The sequence below is a fragment of the Dromiciops gliroides genome, chromosome 2 (genome assembly GCF_019393635.1).
Source record: "Dromiciops gliroides isolate mDroGli1 chromosome 2, mDroGli1.pri, whole genome shotgun sequence".
NCBI classification, from domain to species: domain Eukaryota; kingdom Metazoa; phylum Chordata; class Mammalia; order Microbiotheria; family Microbiotheriidae; genus Dromiciops; species Dromiciops gliroides.
Genome location: NC_057862.1, coordinates 144,886,523 through 144,903,443, shown reverse-complemented (window position 1 = coordinate 144,903,443; position 16,921 = coordinate 144,886,523). Strand labels below are relative to the sequence as shown.

General features: G+C 34.9%; 1 protein-coding gene across 1 annotated transcript in view; it reads left to right on the top strand.

Moving 5' to 3' along the window:
• The window catches only part of VPS13C (vacuolar protein sorting 13 homolog C), a 206,614-nt gene that overhangs the window by 54,729 nt on the left and 134,964 nt on the right, over positions 1 to 16,921 (top strand). The window contains exons 11-16 of the mRNA XM_043981954.1: positions 153 to 233; positions 1,592 to 1,655; positions 3,877 to 4,004; positions 10,172 to 10,278; positions 14,090 to 14,261; positions 16,690 to 16,752. Coding sequence (XP_043837889.1) covers positions 153 to 233; positions 1,592 to 1,655; positions 3,877 to 4,004; positions 10,172 to 10,278; positions 14,090 to 14,261; positions 16,690 to 16,752 — 615 coding nt within the window. The remainder of the gene's footprint in view (positions 1 to 152; positions 234 to 1,591; positions 1,656 to 3,876; positions 4,005 to 10,171; positions 10,279 to 14,089; positions 14,262 to 16,689; positions 16,753 to 16,921) is intronic.

Below are 16,921 nucleotides of genomic sequence, written 5' to 3'. Positions count from 1 at the left end.
CTTTCATATGATGTTTTCCTTGAAAGTATTCTAAGTACAAATTGAGTAGAATGTTTTAAATTTTTTTCCATACCTCTTTCAAAGATAAGACAATTATCTAGGAAAGACAACATTCTAATTGGTTGGTGGCATTCATATTTTTTCTTTTATAGCTTGTACGCCTTGATAGTCTTAGTGCCTATTGGAATGTAAACTGCAGTACGTGTTACCAGGGATCCAAGGAACAGATATTGGTAATTCACTTTATGCATTTATTGTCCAGATATGTACTTGAGAACTTAAATACATCAAATCTCATTGAAGCAGTACAGATCTTAACCCATACGTACCTCTTGTATGTCTGATTGTCTTTGTTTGACGACTAATCCAGCTAAACATATCATCAGGTTGGATTCAGAGTGATAAATTTCTTGGCCATAGTTTCTCTTATAGACTTAGCATTCAAAGGGGCTATGAGGGGGCAGATAGGTGGTGTAGTGGTTAAAGCACTGGCTGGCCCTGGATTCAGGAGGACCTGAGTTCAAATGTGACCACAGACACTTGACACTTACTAGCAGTGTGACCCTGGGCAAGTCACTTAACCCTCATTGCCCCAGCCTCAAAAATACTTAAAAAGTGTGGGGGGGAGGATATGATCTACATTGGTAGAGAGAGGACATAGACTCTTGAGTCTAAGTAGCTTAAATATCCTTGCAATATTTGAGTAAATTTCAAAAGAAATTAGTAAAAAGTATTCATTTTGAAAAGTACTTATAGTATAATTTTTACTTTGACACACTAATAAAAAAAAGTAAATAAACAGCACTGAGGTTTTTTTATATCATAATTTCTACTTCCCAATCTGAAAACAGTTACGGTAAACAAAAATTATGCTGTTTCATATCTGAGATGTCTGACCTCTGTTAGATGTCCAGCTTTGGTAATAAAGTGCTAGTATTTTCACTACTGTTTCCATAATTATTGAGTGAATAATTTCAAAATATAATTTTATTGAATAGGTATTTTACTTAGAAATGTTTACATAATGAAAAAAATGAATAATACTGTTCATTAATTGGTCTAAATTTTCTTTTACAGATAAGGATCAAATTGATATAGCCTTTAAAGTTACCTTTTCAATTCTAAATCTGTGATCCTGTATATACTATTTGTAATGACTGTGAAATATTGTTTTTGAGAACTAAATACATACTATGATATAAGCTTTTGAAATATAGCTCTTTAAATTCAAAGGAACGTTTGATTCCGTTAGTATTTTAAAATGTGTTCCTAAGTCTTTACAGTTATTTTAGAACAATTTCTTTATTTCTTGAAACAAAACATCAATCTGCAAATTGTTTTTTTTTCATTTATCTCATTGGATTCCAGATAGAAAGGAGTATAAAGTTCTAAGTAAATGTTCTAAAAAGGGGAATAAAGAATTAAAAAATTCTATTTTCTTCCTTTCATAATATATTCTATATATTTATACATATATGATAAGGGATATAAGATACACATATATACCTACATATGGATACATACACACATAAATGTAGATATATATTTCTTTTGCTTTGATATTTAAAAAAATTTTTTTTCCTTTGGTTAGGATCATTTGAAAAGTGGAATCCCTTCTAGTAGTACTAGCATTGTATCTTCAAACTATCAATATAGTAAGTAATGCTTAAATTAATCTCATATCTTTGCTAGAATGTGTGACTTTTTATTTTTTCTATGTCTTCTTAACATACTTATGCATAGTAGATGAAATAAAGTGCAGTGGAAAACTGAAGTTTTTTTCATATCTTAGCTTTGTAAAAATGCATCAGTATTTCAATGTTAAAGTTTTTATTATTTGGATAAGAACTAATTAAGGAATAAGTCATTAATTTTTTTCAATTAAAATTTTTTCCAGATAACTATTAGACAAAACACACAGTACACCTCTCTTTTTTTCCTTTAATAAAATTCTTTTTTAACTGATCCTCTGAAAAAGAATGTAGATGGCACTTTCTGTGACTTCCATTAGATCTGTCATCTAAGTGAAACAAACCAACCTACTGGCCATGACTAATATTATGAATTGTAAGCTTATCTCCATACTGATATAATCTGCCATCTTTTTGCCAAAAGGAGAGAGGTTTATTTCACTCTCAATTCTTTGGCATTATGCCTTAAATCCTTATTTTCTGTATTGACTGCCTAATTACTCCATTTATATAATGTTATGTTTTCTCCAGATAATAAACACAGCTTCTTCAATACAGCAATTTTTTTCTTGATGCTTAATAAATATTTAATTTAATTAACTTGAAGCTGTACCCTGGAACAACTTGTCTCTTCCTAGTAGGGGAGAACTTGAGGACTCATCTGCTCCTACCTGCCCTAAACTTCTCCCATTTCCCTAGCTGCTCCATAGTCTTGCCCCAAGTAACTTACGATGTAGGACTTGCATATCTTTCATTTTAGTCAGAAAGCCCATGACCGAGGACCACCTAGGAGTGATAAAGCCTCCCTTTTGAAATGAGTAACCATGAGCTCTACATTAGTCCTAGGATTACCCCAGCACTGATCCTTTTGTGCCTTAGGGATTCCCTGAACTGGAGAGTAGGGACAAGGAAAAGCTAGATACTGCGGGCTTAGTCAGATGGGGTTTGTCTTGGGAAGAGTCCCAAGTCTCTGTCACTGAAAAGGAGAAGAAAGTTCACTGCCATAGAGGAAGCTACTCTCATAATCAACATACCTGAAGAAGGAGGGCTTCCTGTATGTCCATTTGACTCTTTGTAAGTCTTTCCTTTTTCAGGTGGGCTTTGTCTACGTTGGGAACAGCAAAATATATGGAGAAAAAGGACAGGAAAATATGACCAAAGGGAAACAGGATGGGGTAGAGGGCCAAGGGTATCTATAATGGAGAATCTGATGATTACATTTTAAGGCCAGTAGTCATAATTGAGGGAAAAAACTGGAGGAGAAGGTTATGGTAGCCAGTACCTGACCACTACTATGGTGTTTCCTCCAAAAGTCAACCCCCTTCCTAATAGCATTCCCCTATCTTTTTTCCCTTTCTCCATAGAGGGTATAGAGGTGACAGGAGAAAAGGGTCTGCTTTTAGGCAGAGAAACCAATTCCCACTTCGTGATTTGGAAAGGGTTCAGGAGTCCAATTTTTTCACACTCAGGCTTATTGCAGTTGAGCAGGAGAGTAGCCAGTCACTCAAGCTCAAATACACAGGCTCAGGAGCTGTAGATTCTATTCCTAGTCCTTCTGAAGGTCTCTAGGACTCTGCTGGTCTGCTGAAGTATCTGGACCAAGACCTAGGATATCAGCAGTCTTATAGGGAGGGCCAGAAGCTATGCCTGCAACTGACACATTCTCGCCCAACCCCCTGGAAGAGTTGAAGCAAAGGCCAGATGACTACTTCATAATAAAGAGGATTCCTTCCCAGGAATGGGTTGGACTAGATGACTACTGATGACATTTCTTAGATTTTCTTTTCTTGAAAACTAAAGGAGTAAGATTAAAAGTAGATCCTGACATACTCACTGTTTTTGGTACCATCTCTTTTTAGCTTTTTTAAAATGAAAAAATGCATATGGTTTTCTCAGTGTCAAGTTTGCCTTTAAAAGGGAAACCAGAGAGATAGCCTTAAAGTATTTTGGGATTATAAAACTCTGAACTTTATTAAAATTTAATTATATAATTAATTATAATTATATTATGAGTTTTCTAGTATGAATGAAAAATAGCTAGCAAACATTTAAAAAAATCAAATTTTATTTCTTTTACATTATTGAAATTGTAGCATTTAATTTACCATTTTATTCCATTATTATTTATAATAGCTTATTTACAATGATATATAAATATATCTTATGACTTTATGTGTTATGTAAGTTTTCAGGCCAATATCTGCCTCTGCAAAACTCTATATGAATCCTCATGCAGAAACTGAACTCAAAACACCCAAACTTGATTGCAATCTAGAAGTACAGAACATTGCGATTGAATTGACCAAGCCCCAGGTAAGAGGTAGTTGGGCATTTCTTTGCTCTTAATTGGTTGTAGAACCCTTGCTTCCTGTGCCTTGATCCTTGAATATTATTTTGGATATTTTGAATATTTCATAGAAATTTTATGTGTTTTCTTCTATTTTTTTTAAAGAGACTCAAGAAATTTATTGTAATCTTTTCTTAAAAGGCAGATCTCAGTGATGATAGGTAGAAGCCATGAAGGTAGAATTTTTTTTAGAAGTTCTCCTTACCTAGACCAGTTAGTTCTTTCTTCTGGGTAGGATTATAAGGATAGATTCTGAGAAGCTGAGGCGGAAGGCTAAGGGACCTAAAGAGGAGTTGTATTTCTGTTTCTATTTTAATGGGCTTTAATGATACCTACACTTCACAAGGAGCATGGTTTTACTTTTGGGGGTATTCTCTTCACACAGATCAAAAAACTCTTTGTATATCACAGAGAAGGGTTATGTCTCCCAACTACTGGATTTCTCAAGTTTGCCTGCCCTTGCTCAGGTATTTTAGAGACCCAAGATGGGTAGAAAGGATGCTTCCACTTTAAAACTTCTTGTTGATCAATATAGAAAGCAAATTAATTGGCAAATAGGACTACAAGAAAAACAGACCTGTTTTAAGAGCAGCCAAGTTAAAAGCAAAAGCTGAGAAGGCAGTGATAGTGTTAAGGGTTAAAATTCTAGCTAAACTGTCTAAAATATTTAATGAGTGGTCGCCAATAAATTATAAGCTTTAGCAAGAGTTAGACTTTTAAGCATTTATTAAGGAGAATAAGAATTTGGTAAAGAGAGAGAGAAAGGTCTAGATTCCTATCTATTAAAGGGAGAGCGCATTTCTAGCTCCCTTCTCCGCCAGAGTCCAGAGGAAAGAGCGTCGAGACTCCGCGCCAGTCTCTTCCTTCCTCCTCCCACTAGTCCGCGTCACTTCCTGATACCAAAGACAAGACTCCTGGTCTTGCCCTCAAAGACCTTCGCTTCATGGGCAGAACTCTTCTACAGTTAGTATCCAGCAGGTGGCGTTATTCCAATCGTTACAGTCCCCCCTGTTGTTCCTCAAGAAACAAAATGTTTCCTTGACGGAACAGTAAAAAGAATATAATAACTATTGATAACTAATAATATGTGAACAACAATATAGAAAAGGAAGAGAGGAAAGTTTTGTCCAGAGGGGCGATTTTTTTTGTCCTCATGAACCGACGCTTTGACATTAGTCTTGCAAAGGGAGGGCCTCTGCAGAGAATACATGTTACAGATGGTGCATATTATAACAGAAAGAGAAAAAAACCAACAAAAAGAACAAATCAAAACTGTTCATTTAAAGTCTCTGAAAGTCTTTTCTCAGATGTCCTCTAGGTGTAGTCGTGGAATGGAAGTCTTTTCAGGGGTTGATGTGTGGATGCTGGTAATCAGCCAGGAAAATTTCCTACAAAATTGAGCTTAACAGAACTTTAAAATAGCTTTGTCAATAATCAAATCAAACAATGAAAGTTCTCAAAAACATGTCTAAGGGAATTCAGAATCTTAGTTGTTACACATGAAACATATAATAAAACAAAAATTGAACCATTCTTTAAAATTATAATATTACTATAGTCCCCCCCTTATGGAGGGTAATTGAGAAGACAATTGCTGCGATATTAATTATTAAAAATAATTTTTTATCTTTGTTTCATCACTTTTTGCATCATCTGCCTAATTATCCTCATGCCATTATGAGAAATTAAAAAATCTAATATAATTGGTAACAGGTGTCAAGGCCAAATTCAACACTGTATTTATCATGACACCTGAGATAATTATGGGGGTTACCATAAAAGAACAGAGAAATGATGGGATATGAGCATTCCCACACTTGAGCAATATGTACTGCTCATACAGTATGCCAGGCTTAAAATAGGTGGATGGAATATATGTCTAAGCCACCGAACATATTGGAAGAAACTGAGTCAGACTTAATCAGATGCATGGGATTGAGATGTCCATGGCATCAGGCATATAGGAGGGAGCATAGAAGCCAGGTGTAGAAGTGAGATGGGTGGGATGAATACTTCCAGCCATCTGTACAATATTGTGGGGAAAAATAAAATAAAATATTAAACCAAGAGAATCCAACCTCAACATTTGTCAAAAGCCGTTCCCTCGGCCATACCTTAACTTCGTGCATGTCTCCCCTCATGTAACAGTTCAATGTCTGCTCTTTGCATGTATTCCTCTTGTGATTGGATGGCATCTTGGCCAACTGGCATCTGATAACTCAGAATAAAGGCAATTAATGTCTTAAATGATAAGTTCCCATAATCCAAGTCTCATATGGATTTAAAAATTGAGGATAATAAATGATTGCAAAAAATGTGAATACATCTTAACTCAGAACACAATATATAATTATGCAACAATTTCAAATAATACCCCTTTTTTTTAACTTAGTATACAATTACTTTTTTGAAAAATCTGAACATATTTAAATACAAGTTAAAGCACAACACAATCTCAAAGACAACTTTTACAAATGTTCCCCTCTTTTTTTTTTTTTTTGGAATATGCTTATCAAAAATAATACTTCTAGAATCAATTTACACTTGCCATGGCAAACAATTTGCCAGGGAAATGCTTTAAAGAGTTTGATCAAATAATCAGTTGAGAAAAAAAAATAACAAAAACAAACAACTCAGAATATGGGAGCACAATACTCCTAGAATTAACATTGTATTATGAAATCAAAACCATGTTTCAAAATTAGATAGATGAATGAATAGAAGAAAATACACATGGAACAATAAAATACAGTGAAATTCAAACTAAGGAAATCTAAATGAATATGAACTTAATATCAATAAGAGTATTATAAAATATAAACTTGATCACATGACTATAAAAAGCTTTTACAAATATTCTCCTTGTTTTAGAAACTAAGTATAAGACACAATCTCAAAAGCATGAAAATCTCTATGAAAATAAACCCATACCATTAATTTCAAAATGTATATGTAATAGCATAGAAATCCTATGTAACCTCTGAACTGATACTATTACTCTGAGTGAATTCAGAACACTTTTGATTCCGATATCTAAAATCCCCAACACTCATATCAATACCTTGCTGCTTACTTCTACATTTCTCTAAAATATATACCCTTCCATGGCAAAAGAAGCAGAGTCTTGAACTATGTTGATGGTTGTCATTCTTATTCAGCTTAAGTTTTTCTTCTTTAACCCCTTTATATTGTCTGTCAGTCTTTTCACCATACAAATGCTTTATAAGATTACTAATTAAAGACAAAAGCAGGTTAGCAAAATTATGAACAAAACAAGCATATCTGGAATTTAAAGAGTTTTCTAAGATTGTCTCAAAAGCACAGCCAGGCTGGGGAAGGGCTGAGCCTGAAGCTGCAAATGCAGGTAGAAAAAGTTGAGCATGCGCATCAGATCTCTGGACTTCCCAGGCAGGGGAAGCTATGGGCTTGGCCATAGGAGGAGTAGAGGGTGGGGTCTGGGGAGGAGGGGAGGGACCAGCGCAATTTGAATCCGACTTGATTTTGAACTCAGGCCTGGATTCCTCTTCCCCCACTTTGCCTCCAGGTGCTAGGGGATTAAAAGCTTCTAGAGGGTGGGTCATTGCCTCCAGGCATGCAAAATTAGAGCAACAATTAGTGTTGGAACTGGGAAAAGCAGCAGGAATCTCTTCAGGTTTCTCTGAAAAAGCATGGTTGGGAGAGGGAGAGATATTTCCTCCTGTGAGTAAGTTACTGGCTCTTTTAACAAAAATAAAAAGAAAAATAGAAAATCCACAAAAACAAAGCATTAACATGATCTTATCTCCCATTTGTCTGGTTAAACAGACTAAAATCAAAAATAGGGTAATTAGGGAGTTTAAAAGGTCCATTCGAAAAAATTTAAAGGGAAAACACCTGGCAATTCAGCAGTACTTAAGATTTAGGTTAGGGTAGGGGAAATTTCTTACCCAACCAGAAGATCAGAAGACTGAGGTTTAGCTGTCCCTTCGTGGTCGCCATCTGTTAAGGGTTAAAATTCTAGCTAAACTGTCTAAAATATTTAATGAGTGGTCGCCAATAAATTATAAGCTTTAGCAAGAGTTAGACTTTTAAGCATTTATTAAGGAGAATAAGAATTTGGTAAAGAGAGAGAGAAAGGTCTAGATTCCTATCTATTAAAGGGAGAGCGCATTTCTAGCTCCCTTCTCCGCCAGAGTCCAGAGGAAAGAGCGTCGAGACTCCGCGCCAGTCTCTTCCTTCCTCCTCCCACTAGTCCGCGTCACTTCCTGATACCAAAGACAAGACTCCTGGTCTTGCCCTCAAAGACCTTCGCTTCATGGGCAGAACTCTTCTACAGTTAGTATCCAGCAGGTGGCGTTATTCCAATCGTTACAATAGGCATAAAGGAAGTTGGCTTTGTCCTTGCAGCTATACTGGTACTCTGTTGGCTTTCTTTGTTTTCTTTTATCTTAAATTATCTGATGAGGTTGAACTTGTCCTGGAGGTGAATGACAAATAGCAGTGCATTCATTGATCATTGAATTCAATCCCTTTTTGGAAAAGGGAATGCCTTGGAGAATGCTCTCACCAACAACATTTTGAAATTTTTCAGATCATGAAACTCTCAGAATCTTTCAGCTGTTCTGATTCATTTGGGGAACATTTTTAAGGTTTCAAGGAATATCAAGCAAAGATCTTTACCTCGCAGTGGAATATATGAAGTTGCAGTAGACATTTTTACAAGCTGTTGTTACTGTTGTTTTTCTTATTTTTCAGAAAAGACATGTTTTCTATCCTTATACTGCTTAGCTGTAAAAAACAGACAAACAAACAAAACAATGGATTCTCTCTTCTTGGGAAGCCTAATCCAATTTCCCAATAAAATTGCATAATCAGAATTGTTTGCTGACCAGCAAATTCTTTGTTTCTTTCCAATCACATGTAATGAAATTCTAAATTAAAGTTCATTCTTATTTATGGACACCTACTCAGATTGCATTCATAATTATATGATTGAAGGAAAAGTTCCAGGAAATTTTGTGTTTTAGAAGAAAGTACTCCTTTTTTCTACAGCCATATTTTATTTCATCATAGATTCTATCTGCATATACATTTACAATCATCTTTTTCTTTTTTTTTTGCCAACTATTCAGTGCACATGCAATCTTTCAGAAATGGCACCTGGGAGACAGAAGCTAAAAAGGTCACATATGCCTTTGAAAACGAGTTCTTTGCCTCTTAGGCTGTTTGAACTGATGTAAATAGAAAGTTCAGTTCATGTTGATTTTAATAAGTATATACTTGATTAACACAAAGTTGGAAATTTATTTTAATTGTGTTGTTCCTGATGTTTGAAGTATCAGTTTGCTTCTCTTGTTAGGAATATGTAAAAAAAAATTTTATGTGTATTCTTCCAAATAAAAATGATGAAAAGTTTGAAATTTTGCTTTATACAGATTTACATTTCACCCCTCAAGACATAACTCAATTAAATTCCAAAGAGGAAATAAATGACACAAGAATAAAGAATATTTCTTTATACAGTATATATTATTGAGGTTTCAGTTTTTGACAATCTTTTTTTACAGTTATTATTGACTCATTTGTCAGAGAATAAATTAGATGAATAAAGACAGTATTTTAAAAACGAATGAAGATTTTTTTCAATTTCCAAAGAACACACAGATTTTTAAAAAATGAAACAGTATTAAGTATCCTGGTAAACCAATATAGTAACTTATGAAGAACTTTGTAATGGCATTAGGAAACCATCAAAAATGTATATATTGATACAATAAACAGAAGTACACAGAACTAATTTTTTATATTAGCAAAATAATAAAATTTAATAAATAAAAAACTCTTTGTAATTAGTCAGAAAATTAATCACTTATCCATCCTTTTGGTAGTGAATTTTTATAAACTTACCTTGGTGGGTCCTTATATTGACAGAATTCAAATCAATATAATGCTGCACCTCCACTGGTAGCCTTTTTAGTTTAGTGGAACATATCAGAGCTTGCCTTCTCCCAGCACACCCTTTCACAAGTCTGTGCTTACTTATTTGACATAAGGGTGATATACTTTTTTGGGAAATTTGCTTGGAATCTACAGAATACAATTTAGTGCTTATCTTTATGTATATAATCAAATAATTACTGTTTTGTTTTGATAGTACCTCAGTATGATTGATCTTTTGGAATCAGTGGATTATATGGTTCGGAATGCTCCGTACAGGAAATATAGACCTTATTTACCATTACATACCAATGGTCGACAATGGTAAGTTGGAGGCTTATTCTTCAATTCATTCTAAAAAAAGAAAGTTATTATAGTTATCAGAATGTTATGGGCATTTAAAAATGTATCTATAATCCGTTTGTTGTGGATTATTATTCCTCCTTTTCAACCTGTAGATCTCAACCTTTACACATCCTTTCATCCTCTGTGCCTCTTATTCATGTCGTTCCATAAGTCTTCCACAGTGGGGTCCATCCAACTTCTTTGGGACCTTATTCTCAATTTCTTCACAAAGCATGGATACCAATGAAGTATATAGGAAGTGCATCTATACTTAATTTAATAGATATATTTTATAAATTCAGGCCAGCTTTCCAGCTACTCTTTTCCCATGAGACCAGCCCAGACTTTTTTTTTCTTGTACTTTCCTAGTCCTGTACCTCTATTTGCAGCAATTTCTTACTTGAAATGCAGTCTACTCCATCTCTGCCTATTGACATTCTACTCATCCTTCAAGACCTTACTCAGATCTTTTGTGTTACTTTCTCTTATCACCTCAGCTAAAAATTTCTGCTGCTTCTGAAAAATGTTAGCCCTTTACTTTTGATACTTATTGCATATATAATTAACTGTAATGCATGATTATAAAAGATTTATTCCTTTCCCCTCTCATTCTACAGTATAAAGATTCTTGAGGATAGGGACTATACTTTATATCTCTGACCTTGACAGAGTGCTTTGTATATAGTAGGTACTGAATAAGTATTTATTATAAATAAGATCTAACTGGTATTCTTCTAGGCAAGCCCTTTCCAAATCCTACCTTTGCACTATTATTATATGTTCTAATCATGCCTTAGATCAGATGCTCTTAATGACTCCTCATTGCCTCCTTTTCCTGGTAGTTTAAGGCCTTTCACAAAATGACACAAGCTAGTCTTTGTAGCTCTGTCTTATAGGCTTTTTTCCCAGCCAAATGATTTTTCATTCCTTTTGTATGTTTTCTTTTCTTTCTTTTTTTTTTTAAATATTTATTTATTTTAGTTTTCAACATTTGTTTAGATAAGATTTCCAATTTCAAATTTTTCTCCCTCCCTCCCCCCTCCCCTAGATAGCAGGTAATCTGATATAGGTTATACACACACACACACACACACACACACACACACACACACACGTACATACATACATATATATATACAGACACACATATATATAAATATATATAAAATAACATTAAACATATTTCTGCATTAGTCATGCTATAAGAGAAGAATCAGAACAAAAAGGAAAAACCTCAAAAAAGAAAAACAACAACACCCAAAACAAAAGAAATAGTATGGTCCACTCAGCATCCATATTCCACAGTTCTCTTAGTTGGTAAACCTTTATTAAGCATGTTGTTTGTGCCAAGCACATAGGAAGGGATAAATGATACAGGTAAGGGAATCAAGAGTAGGAAACAGGGTAGGATCACATTGGCTAACTGTAGGGTACTTGGCACAGTGCTTAATAAATATTTGTAAACTGAATGACTTACCCCTTGATTCCTTTAGGCAAAGCTTTGTTATGGACTAGGGATATAAAAAGGAAAAACAGCCTCTGCTCTCAAGGGGCTTAAATTATTTTTGTTTTCTTTTTTAAAAAAATTAAAAAATTTTCTCAATTACATGTAAAGATATTTTTTTGAGTTCCAAATTTTTTCCCCACCCTCCCCTCCCTCTTCCCTCCTGAGGCCAGCAAGCAATTTGATATTGGTTATACATTACTATCATGTTAAATACATTTACACATTAATCAGAACAAAAGGAAAAATAAACGCAAGAAAGAATAAACAAGCACAATAACAAAAAAGCAGCAACAAAAGTGAAAATAGTCTTCATTCCGCATTCAATCTCCATAGTTCTTTTTCTGAATGTGGAGAGCATTTTCCACCATAAGTCTTTTGGTATTGTCTTGAATCATTGTATTGCTGAGAAGAGTTAAGTCCATCACAGTTGATCATCTAAAATGTTGATACTGTATACAATGTTCTCTTGGTTCTGCTCATTTCACTCAGCATCAATTCATGTAAGTCCAGGTTTTTCTGAAATCATCCTGCTCATAATTTCTTACAGCACAGTAGTATTCCATTACATTCATATACCACAACTTGTTCAGCCATTCCCCAATTTATGGGCATCCCCTCAATTTCCAATTCTTTGCTACCACAAAAAAATCAGCTATGAATATTTTTGTACATGTGGGTCCTTTTCCCTTTTTTATGATCTCTTTGGGATATAGACCTAGTAGTGGCATTGCTGGGTCAAAGGGTCTGCACAGTTTAATTTTTTTAATTTTTTAAAAATTTTTTTAGTGAGGCAATTGGGGTTAAATGACTTGCCCAGGGTCACACAGCTAGTAAGTGTTAAGTGTCTGAGGCCGGATTTGAACTCAGGTACTCCTGACTTCAGGGCCAGTGCTCTATCCACTGCGCCACCTAGCTGCCCTCTTATGGGTCTGCACAGTTTTAAAGCGTTTTGGGCATGGTTCCAAATCGCTCTCCAGAATGGTTGAATCAGTTCACAGAAGGAGCTTAAATTCTAATGGGAATTGGGGAAAACAGTATATAAATAAATAGGTACATATAGATTAGATGGAAGGTACTCTTGAAGGGAAGAGCTTTAGTAGCTGGGGGAGCTGAGATGGCATTTTAACTGAATCCTGAAGGAACCCAGGGTTACTAAGAGTGAAAGGTGAGGAGAGAGATCCTTTCAGGCATGGGGAGAAAGTTCACGAGGGAGACAGAGACTTGTTTGTAGGCTCAGGGAAGGAACAAGAAGATAGGGAGAGAAGAATGCTTAAGAGGACAGGGTGATGATGGGCATAATCTAATGGAGTAAATAGGATCATATGGGATTGTGAGTATATGTAGAGGGCCTTGGAAAGTAGAAGGGTACCTTTGTCAGAGATTGGAATGAAGGAGGAAATAGTAGGGGAATGTCTGAGTGATTTAGATGAGGAGAGGAGAAGAAGTTGGTGGTGAATAGTCTCAGTTTTTCCAGTGACAGAAGAGTAGATGTCAGAAAGGGAAGGAGAAGAATATAGGTGACAATACTGATAAATTTTGAGCAGTGGAAGGGAGAATTTGCATCTAGTGGCTTTTTCTTTCTTAGTTGAGAGAGACACATATTCTTAATTTTGGATGGGAATGAGAATTTTTCTTTTCTTTAATTAATTTTTTTTTTCAATGAGCAAAACCTATCATCTTTCTCTTACACCTTCCCTTGCCTCTGTCCCTCTCCCCTATATTGGAAAAGAAAGAAAAACAGGATGTGGGTAGCATGCTTAAAAAAATTTAATTAAAAATCTTAAAAAATTTCAGTTCCAAATTTCTATCCTGCCTCCCTGTATCTCCTGCCAGATCCATTGAGAATGCAAGCAGTTTGATTGGTTAGCATGCTTCATCATTAGTTCTTTGGAATTAGATGGTTATTGCATGATCAGAGTTCTTAAGTCTCTAAGTTGTTTGTCTTTTTAGTATTGTTATTTTATCAATTGTTCTGGTTCTGTTCACTTAATTCTGTATCGGTTCATACAAATCTTTCCAGGTTTTTCTGAAACCAGGGGGAGGGGATTTCAGATTAGTGGCTATGGAAGGTCCGATAGGGAGATAGCAAGAGTTGAAGGAAAGGATTTCACATCGGGATAGAGGTTCCAGTGAAGTTATATGTAGTGTTTTTACTGGATTTTCTTCAAGCTGAATGAAATATAGTAGGTATTCATAATGCTGTTGCTGAGGTAAGTTTCCTCAATCTTTTCATATTTTTCCTTTGTAAATCTTCAAATTTTCTAATAAAAATCCTATTTTCAGGTGGAGGTATGCAATTGATGCTATTCTTGAAGTTCACATAAGACGATATACACAGATGTGGTCATGGAATAATATAAAAAAGCACAGACAATTTCTCAAGTGTTATAAAAATGCATACAAAAATAAGCTGACCCAGAGTAAAATCACAGAAGAAGTACAAAATGAAATTCAGGTATTTCCTATTTATTTAGTACTATTTATAATTTGCTCTGTTTCAGAATGTCTTGATTAATGATTAAAGAAAAATATGAGTTTACTTTAGAATCTATTTTACTTCTAAATCAGATATCCTAATTTCTTTTGGTTAGCGACCTTATTATAAAAACAAATTTTGAGGAATGTGAACTTTTCAATTATTTGTCATTTTAATGGCATATTAATTTTGGTATGTGCTGTTTTGCAGAAAAATATCTAATTGTCACATTCACATTTAAATTTTTTTCTGTAATTGACTAGTAAAAGTAGCAATATGCTAATAATTACATTTAACATTATATATTGCTTCTAGGAAACTCAATGATTTTTCAATTTTTAAAGTATAGTTCATCAGCATTTTGCTATTACAGGTAATATTTACACAGGTTAGCAGTTTGAACATAGAAAAACGGAGGCACATAATGGTTGGCTCAAAGTCATGGAACCTAGGCTCCAGTCCTTCCAATTCAGTCTCCAATTCTTCCACTGATTCATTATGTAAACTGTGAATTGAATTCTCAATCATTTGGACTTCTGAAAGGGGAGAAGAGAGAATATTCATTCCTATGGTATTTTTTTGATTCCCCAAATCAGTTTATGTTTTTTGCTCATGGGTTCTAGAAAACTGTCAAAGACATTAAAGTATTAAAGTCCCCAAAGTTTTGTTTGTGATAGGAATGGGATTAATAATCAAACATTTCCTCTGGTCCTGGCACTATTTGGTTCTAGGGGATAGAAATATAATGAATGAAACAATTTTAATCTCAAGGGGCTTCCATTTTTGCCAAAGCAGTCAACAAGGGCATGGAAAGTATATACAGAAAAATATATTGAGAATAAATACAAATAAAATACAAAGTAATTTGAGAGGGATGTCACTAACAGTCAAGTGGATTAGGAAAGGCTTCATATAGAAAGTAGCGCTTGAGCTGTTTCTTGAAAAAAGAGATCATCGGTAACTTTGGAGAGGGCAAATTCGGTTTTGTGATGAGATCACCAGCCAGATTGCAAAGAGATGAGAAAAGAGTAAGAGGAGAGAAAGTGGAAGCAGTGAGTGCAAATAGTTTTTTCAAGGAGTTTGGCTGAGAAAGGGAGGAGGGCTATGGCTTAAGGAGATGTTTGGGTGAAGTGAAGGGATGATGAGGGAGACGAGGATATGCTTGAAGGCAGTAAGGAAGAATCCAGTTAACAGGGAGATGTCAAAGATGACAGCAGTGAGGATGTAGTAGGAATCAAAGTGGAGGGTGGAGAAGAATAATTGAGCTAGCAGTCTTTTGGACAAGACAGGATAGGTAAGATCAGTGGGATCAAGGACACAAGTATAGATCTTGGCAAGGAGCAGGGCTACCTTATTGCCCTAGACTAGGGGAAAAGGAAGAGAGAATAAGTAGTAACAGTGCTTACCTTGAATGGCCTCAGTTTGCTCAGTAAAGTTAGAGTCAGGTTCCTCAACTGAGAGAGAGAGGCTGGAGAGGGAGATGGAGGAGGCTTGAGGAGAGAAGAGAAGGTTTGGAAAAGCTTTTGTGGGGAAAGATAGGCAATCAGTTAAAGAATAATAAAAGAATTGCTTTGCAGCAGTGAGCCTCCAGGAAAAGTTATGTAATGTGAATTTCTAATGTATCCAGTTGACATGGTTGTGTGACTTCCTCCAGCTCATTTCATCATTATGAATAGTAGAGGAAGGGGATGGTGAGAATAACCCTTGGGCTGAGGTCTGGCAAGGAATGAATGGTGATAAGACAAGGCATTTGAGAGTAGGTCAGTTTTAGAGTTTAATTAGCTTGCTATAGGATCAAGATAGGAAAGGGAGTGAAGTCTGAACCAAGGTAATGGCCTGAGAAAGAATTGAGAGGTGCAGGGATTGGAGGCCTCCATGAGGATAAGAATGAGTTGGGATGTGTATAGCATAGGAAGAAATGTAATTTTATAATAGGTAATAACCAGATATAGGAAGGCGTGAGTTTTTAATTATGGAAGGGGAACACTTGTGAATAATGGTAGATCCAGTATGTGGCAGAGGTAGAATGAAGGAGTAGGTCATCAGATTTAAGAAGAATGGTATTCGAGGGACAGAGACAAACCTTACCAGCTACAAGCATGGGTAGATGATATGTAAACAAAGCTGCTTTTAAAACATTTGTTTTTCCAGTTTTATGCTAACTTATGGTTGATAAGGCATACAGAGAAATCTTATTTTCAAAATCTTTTTAATGAAGTATTTATCACCTTGTAGAATTCCCCTCATTTTAAAGACTTGTTGATCCACAAGTAGACTTTTATTTTTATGCTATTTTTGTAGAGAACAATAAATTGTTTGGATGAACATAAATCATTTGGTTAAAAACATTTCTTGGGTCTTTTAAATTATTTATTTACTTAAAATAGTCTATCCTCTTGTTTTACAGGAATTGGAGAAGACTCTTGATGTTTTTAACATTGTTTTAGCAAGACAACAAGCACAGGTTGAAGTAGGTAACTTTTTGTAGCTTGTTTTATACTTCTAAGCACTTTGTTATCACTAGTTATTTAAGTCTTACCAGTCAGAAATATAATTTTAATATTTAATGATGCTACTGAAGCAAACCTGTGTCATATTAACAGTTACGCACTGGTTTATTTCATTGTAAATAGTTACCA